General features: G+C 44.4%; 1 protein-coding gene across 3 annotated transcripts in view; it reads right to left on the bottom strand.

The window, feature by feature from the left end:
* LOC126473301 (6-phosphofructo-2-kinase/fructose-2,6-bisphosphatase 2) overlaps nt 1-15,273 on the bottom strand; it is a 381,167-nt gene that overhangs the window by 287,560 nt on the left and 78,334 nt on the right. The window contains exon 1 of one of the 3 annotated variants that reach the window (XM_050100276.1): nt 14,749-14,860. The exons of the other annotated variants lie outside the window; for them this stretch is intronic. Coding sequence (XP_049956233.1) covers nt 14,749-14,776 — 28 coding nt within the window. The 5' untranslated portion in view covers nt 14,777-14,860. Of the gene's footprint in view, nt 1-14,748; nt 14,861-15,273 lie in introns of those variants that run through there. 3 annotated transcript variants of the gene reach the window in all.

Here is a 15,273-nt window from a genome sequence, read left to right as displayed (position 1 = left end):
TACGTAAAGGTGCAGAAAGAACGTGCCATCATATTCATCTGATTTGACATCGTTGGATTTCTTTGCTCCGTGATACATAAAGCCAAGCAGAGGTAAAAGACATCCAAGATATAAGAGCTTGAATCCGGCATGCAGCGTCGGCCAGTTCACAAGATACGCTTCAGAATGTATTCAGGTCTGCTCTTCAAAGACTGGAGTATTGCTTCAAAATGGATGGAGGCCATGTTGAAGTTTGATGAAGACGTATACATACATTGACAATAAACTTAAGTGTGTATTATATAAGTGCATCCATTATTTCGCAAGAATGGATCAAGACTTTATGACCATCTCGTGCAAGCTGATGACTGAGGAGGATAATGACATTCATAAGTATGGAGAAGAATTTCTGTGACGTTTGCAATGTCGGAGTACTGGCTGAAGTCTAGTCCAGTCTGAACAGCTCACACTTGTTAAAAGCATTGCCAGCGAAAGGCAAGCTTCTTTGTTCGCGTCCTGGCCCGGTACACAGTGCCAGTCTGCCAGGAGTTGACATGCGACAGGCACTTAGAAACCTCAGATGTCAAGTCCCATAGTGCTCCGAGCCATTTAAACCATCAATCGCAGCAAGCAAAGAAATATTAGATTTGTAAATAAAAACCGCCTTTTCTTGCTGCAATGTATTTTATTTCTCCCAGACACATTCCGCCTTTTCCTTTAAAGCTTCTCCAGTGGAATAGTTTTTCGCGTTTTAGGTAGGCATCTGCGATTCTTCTCATCCAGGCACTCGCTGGAGGTAGCACTATTACTTTACTCGCCAAACATACGCACGTTTTCACGTTACGAATTGTATTCACAGTTTTCATATTGTTGCGCTAATTGTTGTTCTGACAGGAAGAGAGAAAGTGAACACAGAGTTTTCGGCAAAATATCTAGAACCAGTGACAGAAGACTAATAGTGCTCCAAATATTTATTTTTCGACATGGTCCGACGAGGATCATTTGGCTCTCTCTTACATCGGAACAGGGTTTCACACATGCAGTACCCTTTTTTACATCATAGTTACTAAGAAATGACAATGTTAATATGACAACTAGTATTAAAATGATCTGAGTGTCCATAGTGACAATGTGAGTAAATAATACTATCAACTAATAAAGTTAATACAGGCAGTACCTGTACTACTGCATTTGCTGCCACTAATAGTGATAATGATAATAATAATAATAATAATAATAATAACAGATATAAAAGAATTTATAGGTGTACAAGATATTTTCTGATATTGTGAGTTCTGGGGAAAAAAATTAAGGAACGTAAGCATGGTCCCTGGTAGGCTGTAATGTGATTTTTATTTAGTCGTGCTATTAGCTAATTTCGACTACTTGTCACTGTCAAGCACCTATAAAACCAACATGGGAAAGCACTACACTGTCTGCATACATCGCAATGTGGTGCTTTCCCATGTTCTTTTTAAAGGTGTTTGGCAATGACAAGTAGTCGAAATTAGCTAATAGCACGATTAAATAAAAATCACATTACAGCCTACTACGGACCATGTTTACATTTATTAAATATGGATGGCTGTGGAGCTCCACTAATACAAAATTTTAAGAAATTTAAGGAGACTGCACCAGCTAAAAATAGTAGATACATTATTAACGGTCTTCTGAAGCTGGAGATGTTATTCAGTTCTCTAATATGTGGGAAATTATTCCAGAGTCGGGTTCCTACTACTTAAAAAGACTTCGAAAATTTCGAAATTTGTGCTAAGTTCCTATGGGACCCAACTGCTGAGGTTATCGGTCCCTAGGCTTACACAATACTTGATCTAACTTAAACTAACTTCCGCTAAGGACATAAGACGCACGCGCGCGCATACATACAATATATATATATATATATATATATATATATATATATATATATATATATACCCGAGAGAGGACTCGAACCTCCGACGGGGGAAGCTGCGCAAAAAAGGACTTCGAGTAAGTGGTTGTACGATGGAATGGGACACAAATGATTTTGCTCTAATGGGAACGGGTGTTTCTGCTATGTTGTTCGGACAAGAGCATTCAGGTTGAGGAAAGATATGAGGGACGGTGTTCGTTTATAAGACATTACAGAAGACAGCGAGTATGGAAATCATTGCCCTTGTTTCCACATAGCCAGAGTTGTTGATGATATCCGATGGGAATGCTGGAGAAATGTGTTTTATGTGTACAGCAGGTAGGGTTCTCGTGTTTTATACCGGCATTAATGTAATATTTTTTGTGTACTTTTCCGTAGGCTGCAAAACAAGATAGGAGCTTTGCAGCTGAATGCCACAACTGCGTAATGTATTGTAACAGCAGTTTCGTGCTCGTCCGTTCATTTAGAAGCTGTATACCCGTAACACGGAGGCTGTGTCTCGTACAGGAAGTCTAGTAAACACATTGCTAATTGATACCTGTAGGCACTGTATAAAAGGCTGCGGCAGTAGGCATCTTCCAAAGCGTGCATCACATTGCAGTGCAGCAAGGTCGCATCTGCAAGCGTGTAACTTCTGGTTAACAGTGTCGCGGCGACTTGAAGGCTGCTCTAAGTGGCGTGACATAACCACAGCCTCACGTTCCAGTGCCCCCGTCGGTGCGCCGCCTGATACACTGAAAGAGTGAGGCGTGAATGGCCTACAGAAAGAGAAAAGGCGAGTCGCCAAGCTTTACCTCCGCTGTGTTACTCTAACTACGACTCTAACGAGCGATGGGAAGCAGTAATCGTGTCGACTAAGAGCCGCTGTTCTCCTTGCAGTCACGATTCAGTTTTGTTTGGCTGATTCGGGCACGCGCGCCCATGCGCGCGCGCTTGTGTGTGTGTGTGTGTGTGTGTGTGTGTGTGTGTGTGTGTGTGTCATTCACGGGAGCGTCAGTCTTACGAAATTGGTTCTCGTGTTTCGCAACATGTGATGGCTTAGATTTCAAAAATACTTGTTACGGAAACTGCCGGCGTTAATGGGTGTCATTACGAGCAGTTACTGTACAGGATGTATAGAAAATGCTTGGAGGAACTTTGGACAGAATCCTCCAAACAAAACAATGGGAAAACTCCCTACTAGAATATCTACATTCAGAAATGTTTCGTATTTGGCTTATTCGTGCAAGGATGTCTCATGTGATGTTACGGATAAAAATGAAGATGCCGAGGAACTTAACCAGCCTTACTATAGAACATGCCCTTGGTAATAAGAATAATGGTGTTTATTAATAATGTGGTTCTGCTACCTTTTAATCCCATCGTTCGTGTTGCACCGGATGATGTCTATATACAACGACAAGTGGATGGGTAGAGCAAGAAAAGTTCCGTGGTCTACACATTCCCTACCTATCGGCACACGAAGAACGAACAGTTTATGCAACGGGCATTCTATAAGCAGAGACGGTTAATATTCTGTTTTGGATACCTGCGAAATATTTTAATGTCTTTTTTTTTAGGATAGAACAAGATATCGAACGTGTCCATTCCGATCTTTGCAGTAATTTTGAGTAAACCACTGGAAATACCCACCTGGGTTACCGAACAGGGTTTGAACGCCGCTCCTCCAGAATTCCGGTCCAGTGTCTTAAAGTGCAATATCGCCCAGGCTAAAGTCTTTCAGTAACAAAAAGAAGGCCTTTCGAAGATAACTACAAGGCTAACTATTTCCGAACATCTGTTCACCCGACATTACGCCTTCTGGTGCGAGGAACCCGCCTCGAAATTTGCACTTGTGGGTTTGATGTATCTTGTGTAGATTCACTTCTTGCAGCGTTCTACACTCCTGGAAACTGAAATAAGAACACCGTGAATTCATTGTCCCAGGAAGGGGAAACTTTATTGACACATTCCTGGGGTCAGATACATCACATGATTACACTGACAGAACCACAGGCACATAGACACAGGCAACAGAGCATGCACAATGTCGGCACTAGTACAGTGTACATCCACCTTTCGCAGCAATGCAGGCTGCTATTCTCCCATGGAGACGATCGTACAGATGCTGGATGTAGTCCTGTGGAACGGCTTGCCATGCAATTTCCACCTGGCGCCTCAGTTGGACCAGCGTTCGTGCTGGACGTGCAGACCGCGTGAGACGACGCTTCATCCAGTCCCAAACATGCTCAATGGGGGACAGATCCGGAGATCTTGCTGGCCAGGGTAGTTGACTTACACTTTCTAGAGCACGTTGGGTGGCACGGGATACATGCGGACGTGCATTGTCCTGTTGGAACAGCAAGTTCCCTTGCCGGTCTAGGAATGGTAGAACGATGGGTTCGATGACGGTGTGGATGTACCGTGCACTATTCAGTGTCCCCTCGACGATCACCAGTGGTGTACGGCCAGTGTAGGAGATCGCTCCCCACACCATGATGCCGGGTGTTGGCCCTGTGTGCCTCAGTCGTATGCAGTCCTGATTGTGGCGCTCACCTGCACGGCGCCAAACACGCATACGACCATCATTGGCACCAAGGCAGAAGCGACTCTCATCGCTGAAGGCGACACGTCTCCATTCGTCCCTCCATTCACGCCTGTCGCGACACCACTGGAGGCGGGCTGCACGATGTTGGGGCGTGAGCGGAAGACGGCCTAACGGTGTGCGGGACCGTAGCCCAGCCTCATGGAGACGGTTGCGAATAGTCCTCGCCGATACCCCAGGAGCAACAGTGTCCCTAATTTGCTGGGAAGTGGCGGTGCGGTCCCCTACGGCACTGCGTAGGATCCTACGGTCTTGGCGTGTATCCGTGCGTCGCTGCGGTCCGGTCCCAGGTCGACGGGCACGTGCACCTTCCGCCGACCACTGGCGACAACATCGATGTACTGTGGAGACCTCACGCCCCACGTGTTGAGCAATTCGGCGGTACGTCCACCCGGCCTCCCGCATGCCCACTATACGCCCTCGCTCAAAGTCCGTCAACTGCACATACGGTTCACGTCCACGCTGTCGCGGCATGCTACCAGTGTTAAAGACTGCGATGGAGCTCCGTATGCCACGGCAAACTGGCTGACACTGACGGCGGCGGTGCACAAATGCTGCGCAGCTAGCGCCATTCGGCGGCCAACACCGCGGTTCCTGGTGTGTCCGCTGTGCCGTGCGTGTGATCATTGCTTGTACAGCCCTCTCGCAGTGTCCGGAGCAAGTATGGTGGGTCTGACACACCGGTGTCAATGTGTTCTTTTTTCCATTTCCAGGAGTGTATTTCGGACAGATATGTATTGGGTGTAGCCTGGCTTTTTTCTCCCAAGGTAACCCCGCAGCTGTGTGGGGTGTGATGTGGAACAGTTCCACACCAGTGTTTAGCTCGACGTCCACCTGCCCTCGGCAACAGTTAACAGTTTCTCCACAGTGCGCGCTGCCTACTATCTGTTCCGCATTTAGTTCTGGTTCCCCCGTGGCTTATCAGTGACGTCCAGAGGTGTCAGGATAGTGCGAGACTTTTATTTCATTATGGCTGGCAGGATAGTGCGGGTGCTAACGCATATCTGCAGTTGTCATAAAGTAAACACATATTCTAGTAAAGGCCCTAAAAAAACAACCTTTTTTTTTGCTATCTGAAATTTTATTCCTGAATCAAAGCAGTTTCACCATATCGAGACAATCTGTGAACTGCGGAGAAAACGCATGTTCTATCTCACTCTCATGACAGGTCCGCTGCTTGTGGAATACACCAGCATGTCTTTGCTTCTGCGACACATTTTATTAAATTTTTGAAACTCTATGGCCAGAACACGAAAAGAGTGGCTGTAGTGACCAAGGAAGTCGATAAAAATCTGTACTACGTTTCATAATACCATAACAGACGTAATTGAGCCATCAAGGCAGCTTAAAACGACGTTTACTGCCTCAAGCTGAAGCCAATTATTTGCTTAGCTTTCCCCACAACCTCTACTATCTCCGCCGTCCGTAAATATTTCCTGGCCTGATTCAAAATTTTAAAGCTTCAGTCTGCAAGTGCCTCATTACTACTTATCTCAACTACACAAGGGTCCCTCCACTTAGCATGCTTCTTGCTGCATGGCTTCGACTCCCATCCAGACACTTCTAACACAGCAAGAAACTTCTTGTGTATCCTGATAGTTACTTCAGGAACACTGGAAACTATTGTATCGGTATATCACAGTACTTAAAAAAAAGTTGTCACATAAATATGTTCTTGATTATCAACGATATTTTTGGTAACTTCCTTAATGATATCCGACAGTAAATGCCACTAAAGTGCGACGGAACGAAGATTTTGCGACAACGTATCACCATGTGAACTAAAAGTTGTTCACTATTACACTAAACCACTAGGGAAAACAGCAAGAATTCAATTTTCGTACGGTGTTGAATAGTCTCTAGTTGTTATCAAATTTGACATGCAGCTCGGCGCAACACTCATCACTTTTAGAGACGACATTTCGAATTGGATAACATTTTTTCTCTTAATATATGAGCCACATACGTCCCTTCACCACGAAGGGCGCATATCCAGCTACCCGCAGACGTTACGTCAGGCATCGTAAAGTTTACAAACAGTCCTGGACCATCTTCTTCTCGTGTGCAAGTCACGAATATTACAGCGTGAATACTTCAACGTAGACTGTTAGCTCTGACTGGACCAGGACGAGATAACGAATAGACAACGGCATTTTAAAAGGAAATATCGCGACATTCACCTTAAGGGATGTAGGGAAAACACACGAACCTACTTCCCGATGACCGGACGTCACCGGACGTGTATTTGAATCCTCTTCGTGCGGAATACGAGTCCATTGTTTTTAACCACTGCCCCACCTGTATTGATTGAGCTCGAAGTGAGGCATCTACCTCTAAACTTCATCGAAGGGCTATTAAGGCATTGTATTCAGATTAGCAATAATAATTTCGTGTGCATTAATGGGCGGGTGCAGGCCTTTCAACTGGACGCCATATCGGTGTCTTGTGTGTCCCTAATCCACCCCAGTTCTCGAATGGACAAAAGGGACCTACAGTTTAACGTGGAATCCGAACCACATGTCGTTCCTGGCGACTTCTCACATCGTTCAAAATTGGAGGCTAGGTTAAAGGTTGACTGAAATTTTCCGTGGTCCGATTGGAATTCGATCCCGCGCCCTAAGTACGCGCTTTACCGCTAGGCCACCAGGCATAATAAAATATTACTTTTAATTCTATCATACGATGTTACGTAGAATGGGCTACGCTGTTGAGCTTTTTAAGAAAGATGTCTCATTCGTATGGGCAGATTTTGGGTAATCGAAAGTTTTCGTTATATTAGAGTTGAATGTTGTGGTACTCAAATCGTAATTTCCTGGTTAAGTGGCTGGAGTCGTTTTCAAGTGGGCTTGAGAGCATACATCGATGGAACTGCGAGATACGCTGCAAGGATCGCCAGGTCGGTGTAGTCCATACGAAAGTAAGGGAAATCCTCTCGAAAATTTGGGTAAGTTCAAAGGACCTGTAATCGAGGTAGACTGCAAACATATAGTACGCGTCACACAGTGATCATGAGGATAAGATACGAAGGATTAGAGTGCGTGCGGATGCACACCGACAGTATTTTTCCCTTGCTCCATCCAAAAACCGAATAGAGCAGAGTGTGGCTTATTGTCGCACAACGTACTCTCCACAAAGCACTGTATAGAGGATTACAGAATACATAATTCGACGAAGATTTATAAGAATATCACATGTAGAAGTTTAACTGTACTTTTAAATCAAATATTACTTTATTTATTTACATATTAAGACTAAGCGTGGCCTTTTGACACACAAGATGCAAATGAACTACCACTTGAAGAAAATTGCGCAAACATCCGGTCAGACCTTATAATAATTGAAGGTGGTGTAAATATTGGCGACTTACTTTAAATGTTCATAAATGTAAAATTTTGCTTCACAAAAGACAAACAGGTAGTATCGTAAGACAACAATGTTAATGATCATCACAAAGGGAATCAACGCATAGAAATACTTAGGTGTAATAATTTGTGGAGATATGAAATGGAATAATCACGCTGGCTAAGTCGTAGGTAAATCATGTGATAGATTTCGATTCATTGGCAGGATACTGGGAAGATGCAGTTAGTCTAGAAAGGAGTTTGCTTAGAAAACACTTGTGTGACCTATCTTAGAATATTGCTCAAGTGTGTGTGTGTGTGTGTGTGTGTGTGTGTGTGTGTGTGTGTGTGTGTGTGTGTGTAAGGGGTGAGGGCATACCAAATAAGACTAAACGGTATATTGTATTTATTCAAAGAATGGCAGCAGGAATGGTCATTATTTGTTTAACTCACGGAAGAGCGTCACGGAAGTACTGAAAAATCTGAATTGGCAGATACTTGAAGCTAGACGCAACCTATACAGCAAAAGCCTACTCGCAAAGTTTCATGAATCTGTACTGAGCGCGGAATCAATGAAGTTAGTTCAGCCCTGAACGTATATCTCCTGAAAGGACCGCGAAGACAAGATAAGACTATTTACAGCGTACATAAAGGCATTTAAACAGTGATTCTTCTCGCGCTCCGGCCATGAATAGAACAGGATTAAACTCTTAATAAAATGTACAATGGGGAGTACTCTCCGTTATGCATATCATAGTGTTTCGCAAAAGGTGGAGGCAGATATTAGATTACTGTTGCTAAGATGAAACCTTACAGCAGATTTAAGATGCCAATTAACCGCTGCACATATTTATAATTATTATATTTATACTAAAATAATATGTGATATGAGTTAGTTTTGTGTTTGTTGAAGCCACGTTAAAAATCATTGTTCCACCGGTTTTTAAGCTTCTGTCGAAATCAAAAAGTAAGAAAAAAAAAGAGTGACATTTGTCCGTGTTCGCCTCAGTTCTGCGTAATTGCCGCTAGAATAAGAAGCTATTGCAAAATATCAGTAATAACAAAAGAAACGGTGACTTCAGTGATACTCGTTTTCCTTTGCAACTAACTTGTTTACTCGTAAAATAACCAGCGAACCGCACATACAAGCTATTATGAAAATTTTGTACCTACCGGAAGATTTGCTCCCTGGTCAGTAAATGTATTGTGAATCTTTAATAAAATAACAATTTATTCCATACCTCGTATTCTAGTATAACGTTCGAGTACAATGCCTCTTGTAGAATTTTAGAACATGTTTTTTGCTCGCGTATCATGTCATTTCTGGAAACCCAGAATCTACTATGTAGGAATCAACATGGATTCCGGAAACAGCGATCGTGTGAGACCCAACTCGCCTTATTTGTTCATGAGACCCAGAAAATATTAGATACAGGCTCCCAGGTAGATGCTATTTTTCTTGACTTCCGGAAGGCGTTCGATACAGTTCCGCACTGTCGCCTGATAAACAAAGTAAGAGCCTACGGAATATCAGACCAGCTGTGTGGCTGGATTGAAGAGTTTTTAGTAAACAGAACACAGCATGTTGTTATCAATGGAGAGACGTCTACAGACGTTAAAGTAACCTCTGGCGTGCCACAGGGGAGTGTTATGGGACCATTGCTTTTCACAATATATATAAATGACTTAGTAGATAGTGTCGGAAGTTCCATGCGGCTTTTCGCGGATGATGCTGTAGTATACAGAGAAGTTGCAGCATTAGAAAACTGTAGCGAAATGCAGGAAGATCTGCAGCGGATAGGCACTTGGTGCAGGGAGTGGCAACTGACCCTTAACATAGACAAATGTAATGTATTGCGAATACATAGAAAGAAGGATCCTTTATTGTATGATTATATGATAGCGGAACAAACACTGGTAGCAGTTACTTCTGTAAAATATCTGGGAGTATGCGTGCGGAACAATTTGAAGTGGAATGATCATATAAAATTAATTGTTGGTAAGGCGGGTACCAGGTTGAGATTCATTGGGAGAGTCCTTAGAAAATGTAGTCCATCAACAAAGGAGGTGGCTTACAAAACACTCATTTGGCCTATACTTGAGTATTGCTCATCAGTGTGGGATCCGTACCAGATCGGTCTGACGGAGGAGATAGAGAAGATCCAAAGAAGAGCGGCGCGTTTCGTCACAGGGTTATTTGGTAACCGTGATAGCGTTACGGAGATGTTTAATAAACTCAAGTGGCAGACTCTGCAAGAGAGGCGCTCTGCATCGCGGTGTAGCTTGCTCGCCAGGTTTCGAGAGGGTGCATTTCTGGATGAGGTATCGAATATATTGCATCCGCCTACTTATACCTCCCGAGGAGATCACGAATGTAAAATTAGAGAGATTCGAGCGCGCACGGAGGCTTTCCGGCAGTCGTTCTTCCCGCGAACCATACGCGACTGGAACAGGAAAGGGAGGTAATGACAGTGGCACGTAAAGTGCCCTCCGCCACACACCGTTGGGTGGCTTGCGGAGTATCAATGTAGATGTAGATGTAGAATGCCTTATAACTGGTGGAGCCGGAGTAACCGTCTGCACTCTTATGTTACCGAATATATCCGGCGTCTGCTGTCATAGATCATTAACGCCAAATTGCACCGCACTGTCCTGACAGATACATTCGTCGTACGTCCCATATTGATTTCTGCGGGTGTTTCAGGCATTTCTGCGAGTGTTTCAGGCATTGTTTCTTGTCTGTTAGCACCGACAACTCTATGCAAATGCCGCTGCTCTCTGTCGTTAAGTGAAGGCCGGTGGCCAATGCGTTATCTGTGGTGAGAGGTAATGCCTGAAATTTGGTATTCTCGGCAGACTCTTGAAACTGTGGGTCTCGGAATATAGAATTCCGAAACTTAATGTCCCATGCGTCTAGCTCCAACTACCATTCTGTGTTCAGAGTCTGTTAATTCCCGTCGTGCGACCATAATCATATCGGAAACCTTTTCATATGAATCACCTGAGTACAAATGACAGCTCCGCCAATATCCTTTCATACCTTGTCTACGCGATACTACCGCTATCTGTATAGGTGCACATCGCTATCCCACGACTTTTGTCATCTCAGTGTACACACCGTTGACAATCCACACACCTCTTCCAACTAGCTACTAACATCTCTCACCAATAATCACAACGACAACACAACACAACACAACATGGATATGGTTCCAAGCCAATAGGGAAAGAGTCACACGAAAATATCATTCTCAAATCTGTACGAAAACAAATTCAATTTATTGACACGACTTCATCTCAGCCAAGTCCCTCCCTTTTATCTAACACCATCCACAGGTAGCTAATGGTTCATCGCTCTGCTTTGAGGCCTTTTTTTTTTACCGAACAAATCAACAATAATACGCATCACTCTCCTGGAAGAACAGCAAAGTGCTCATTAAATGTGCATATAGCATTACTGGCAGGGAGACCGCATGTGGCATGTATTTTTCTTTGACGCCTCATTGGCGACTTGCGCGTCGATGATGATGGAATGACAACAACAACAACAACAACAAACAAACAAACACAGACACACAGACACACACACACACACACACACACACACACACACACACACACAGTTCCGAGCAGAGAAACCTCCCTCCCTCCGGGAATCGAACTCGGGGCTTCGTGATCGATTGGCAGCAACGCTACCACAAAACCACGCGCTGCTGACGGAAAGTGACGAAGCACCATTCGAGCCCACGCACAGAAACGTACTTCGAATGCCTTGTAGGCTTTCCGTATCGGAAAAGTAACCTTGTGGTTACGAGGGATCACTTCCGAACTTTAACACACAAACCTGACACTTCAACCCCACGAGGGCTGAAGGCCGATCCCTCGATTTCGCGAACACCAAACCGCTCCACGAAACGTTCAGGCCTTCCAGCCGATACGAATCGGGAGCAGATAAGTAGACGTTCTCACTGGTCATCTACTGCTCCCACTTACAGCAGGATGAATATGCGAACAAGAGAAAAAATTCCCGGATTTTCCCTGGTTGAAAATACATTTATTTCCCGGATGAAAATTCACTTTTTCACGAGTGAAAAAACACTAGACACGGATGAAAGTACGTTTTTTCTGCGTAAGTGGCAGTATACTTTCCCTTGGAACTGTAAAACTTACCTATTATTAGAATACCAATCATTTGAATGGTAAAGGTTTCATACACCGGCATACAGCCGACCGGTGTGGCCGAGCGGTTCTAGGCGCTTAGTCTGGAACTGCGCGACCGCTACGTCGCAGGTTCGAATCCTGCCTCGGGCATGGATGTGTGTGATGTCTTTAGGTTGGTTAGGTTTAAGTAGTTCTAAGTTATAGGGGATTGATGACCTCAGATGTTGAGTCCCATAGTGCTCAGAGTCATTTTTGAACCGGCATACAACTTCCTGGTACTTTAGGAAATGAAATCCAGCAAAAAAAACAACACTTTTTGGAAAGCGACAGAAACACTGCATTTCTTCGTACTAAGAAAGTACAAATACGAATTCCACAAAATACAACACGGTGACTTCCGAAGCACTGAAATCGAGAGTGCGCTGCGCGATGCGCTTCTGTCAGCGAATCCTAGTTCATGGCACCTGATCTCACCAGCCTATGACAGCAGATATTCAGAGCATAGGACACGTGACATAGTCGGCCAATAGCAACATAACTTATGCAGCGCGAACACACGAATAGGAGAAGTTAATCGTTTAAATTAGTATACATACAGAAGAGTTTGCTAAGCTTTCATATACAACAATGGTCGTCAAAATTTTTTGCTGTTTTTTTCCGAGGGTGTGGTTAGGCAACATCCTAAGAGAACAGCTTAAATTGCAGCTACTTAATATTTCTGACAAGTATGATTTTAAATTTCACTGCTGTGCACCGAACATTTCATGTGTTAGCTGGGTGAATACATGTCCCGTTGAGCACTTCGACTTTTTCGTCAAAAGCCAGTTACGTGTGAACTTGCTCAAGAGCTCACATCGCACTTTCTTTTGAACGATAATTATAGCTATTGCCATAATTACTGCATAATTTGAATCTATGAACGAAATAAAATAAATATGAAAAACTAATCTTGAAGTAGGTCTTTTTCTAGTGTGAGTTACGCTTTAAGATATATCGAACATAAACGTGCCACTAAAATTTTACATAACTTCGTAAGTGTCTCGTCTTCTGAGCTCGAAATTTTTGTATGTGGCTGGTCCTCAAAGCATTACATTCTCTCCAGACTTCAAGTTTCTGTCCTTAGCAGTTTGGGCTGGGCGATGATGAGTCAGTGAATCAGTCTGACACCATTTCATCCCCTAAGGGGTTGAATTTCCAAAAACAGTGACATGCATATGTTTTATTTCTAACACAGAAGTCAAATACAAATTTTCACAGATTTAGCTTCAAAAATGCTTGCACAGTGAAATATTTCCATAAAAACTTTATTCCCTCATTTCACCCCCATAGGGCTTGAATTCGAAGCACATTCTCACACTTAACATAATTCACCTTGCTCTAGAGGAAATGTAACGCTTCTCAAACCACCACTATGCAATATTTTCCCGCCATCTCTTAGAAATGTGAACAGTTGTGACGTCACGCTCATCGAAATCAATTTTTTGTTATGAAGTGCTGCACAGTCTTCGTCCTAAAGACTTTGACGCATTTTGCTGTCAGCGGACGCTTACGTGCGGACTGCGTTTTATTTTTGTGCATGGAGTACTTTCTTTGCAATTAAGTTTTATTTTTGTGGTATTCTCTCTCTTATTGCTGCAGTATTATTGTCTAGTAGCTGGCTACACTAAAATTCTTTGTCGGAGTGTCAGCTCTTACTAGTCAAAATAACAAAAATTTAAATGAAATCTAAAACAATGAAAATTTCCCGAAATTCTAAAAAATTCCCAGATTTTTTCCCGGATGAAAAAATTTCGGCTTTTTTCCCCGATTTCCCGGGCGTATACATCCTGACAGCGCTCCTGTAAGGTGCTGCTTCCTGCGGGTACTTCCACAAGTTTCTCTGCAATGGGTATTGTTAACACCCTTCGGCTCTGGCAAATTACTCGGCCTTGAGTCACCTCTTATGCCCAGACCGCTATCCGTCTACGAGGATTTGGGGAAGGCCAGACCACCAACCCCAGGTTGCAAAATACCTCCTTCCCCCAGAAACCGATCCTGTCTTAGACAATAGATGTACAATAGAAGGTGGAGAGGGGAGAAATGAAAGGAAAGGGACTATTGATGTTAGCTGCATTGGGACTTCAGAATCAGCGGCGACGAGTCAAAATGTGTGCCGCACTGGGATTCGAACTAGGGATCTCCTGCTTACTAGGCAGTTGCGTTAACCATTGCGCCACCCGGACAATTGTTTATCGTAACTGCGCGGACCATCTCGAAACGCCTCGCAGCCGATCCACATTCCCACCTATCTGCAGTACTCGTCCATTTCCTCCACTCTCGCTAGTTTGAGATTCCCACAGGTGATCGGACGTAATTCTGCATCCGCGCTGAAGGTGGTGGATTCATTGCTCATCGAAGCGAAACCGCGTGGTGTCTCTTCTTTCGAAGATGTCCGAAAGAACAAACACCACGCATTCATATAGTAGGCAACAGCCACGGGTAGAGCGAACAGGCATCGCTAGAAAATGAAGTGTTGCGACTTATGACAAATCACGCTGCTCTTCTTTGGATCTTCTCTATTTCTTCTATCAATCCTATCAACTATCCCCATAACGACGACAGCGTTATCGGTTTGAACTTCTACCTCTTCCTCCAGAAAGCTCACTGACAGTGGGGCGCTTTTGGCGGACCTTCCTCGGACAGTGGCCTCTTTAGCTGCGCCGATAAGCAGTGCAGCGAGTGACACACGCGGCGGGCTTGCGCAACAGCCGGCGCGGCGCGCTACTCACCGTGGACGACCGTCCTGAAGACGACCATGCTGCCAGCTTCCCAGCGCAGCGATTACGAGGCTCAGCGATGCGAGGCGTAGCGCCGCTGACGACGACCGGCACGCAACTGCCGCGCGCCGCGCTCGCTGCTCTTTATGTCAGCCGAGGAGCCGCGCCGCACCGGCCAGCGAGACTGCGGCCACTGTTGCAAGACTTGCTCCGCGTGGCCCCACTCCGCGGACGTGATCGCCCACCTCCACCAAAAGGAGCCGCTCACTCGACAGATGTTATCTACTACTCGTGAAGAGTTCAGCGAAAACCGGGCAAGACGTGGGCTTTACTGTCACGCTATGCGCGTCCCATCCCATTTTCATTCATTTAGGCGTCTACGAGGGGTAGTCGTAAGTTTCGGTTACCGCCTCGAAAATATAAAGTAACGTAATTAGTTTTTTGTTTGCAGGTACATGTCTCCACTCTTGGTACACACCGAAATCCCAGCGCAACAGAACCACAGCATGCCGCTAGAGGAGAAAAAACAAAATGGTG

Source organism: Schistocerca serialis, chromosome 4 (genome assembly GCF_023864345.2).
Source record: "Schistocerca serialis cubense isolate TAMUIC-IGC-003099 chromosome 4, iqSchSeri2.2, whole genome shotgun sequence".
Lineage (NCBI taxonomy): Eukaryota > Metazoa > Arthropoda > Insecta > Orthoptera > Acrididae > Schistocerca > Schistocerca serialis.
Note: the sequence above shows the minus strand (reverse complement) of the source record. Positions and strands in the feature narration are given on the sequence as shown.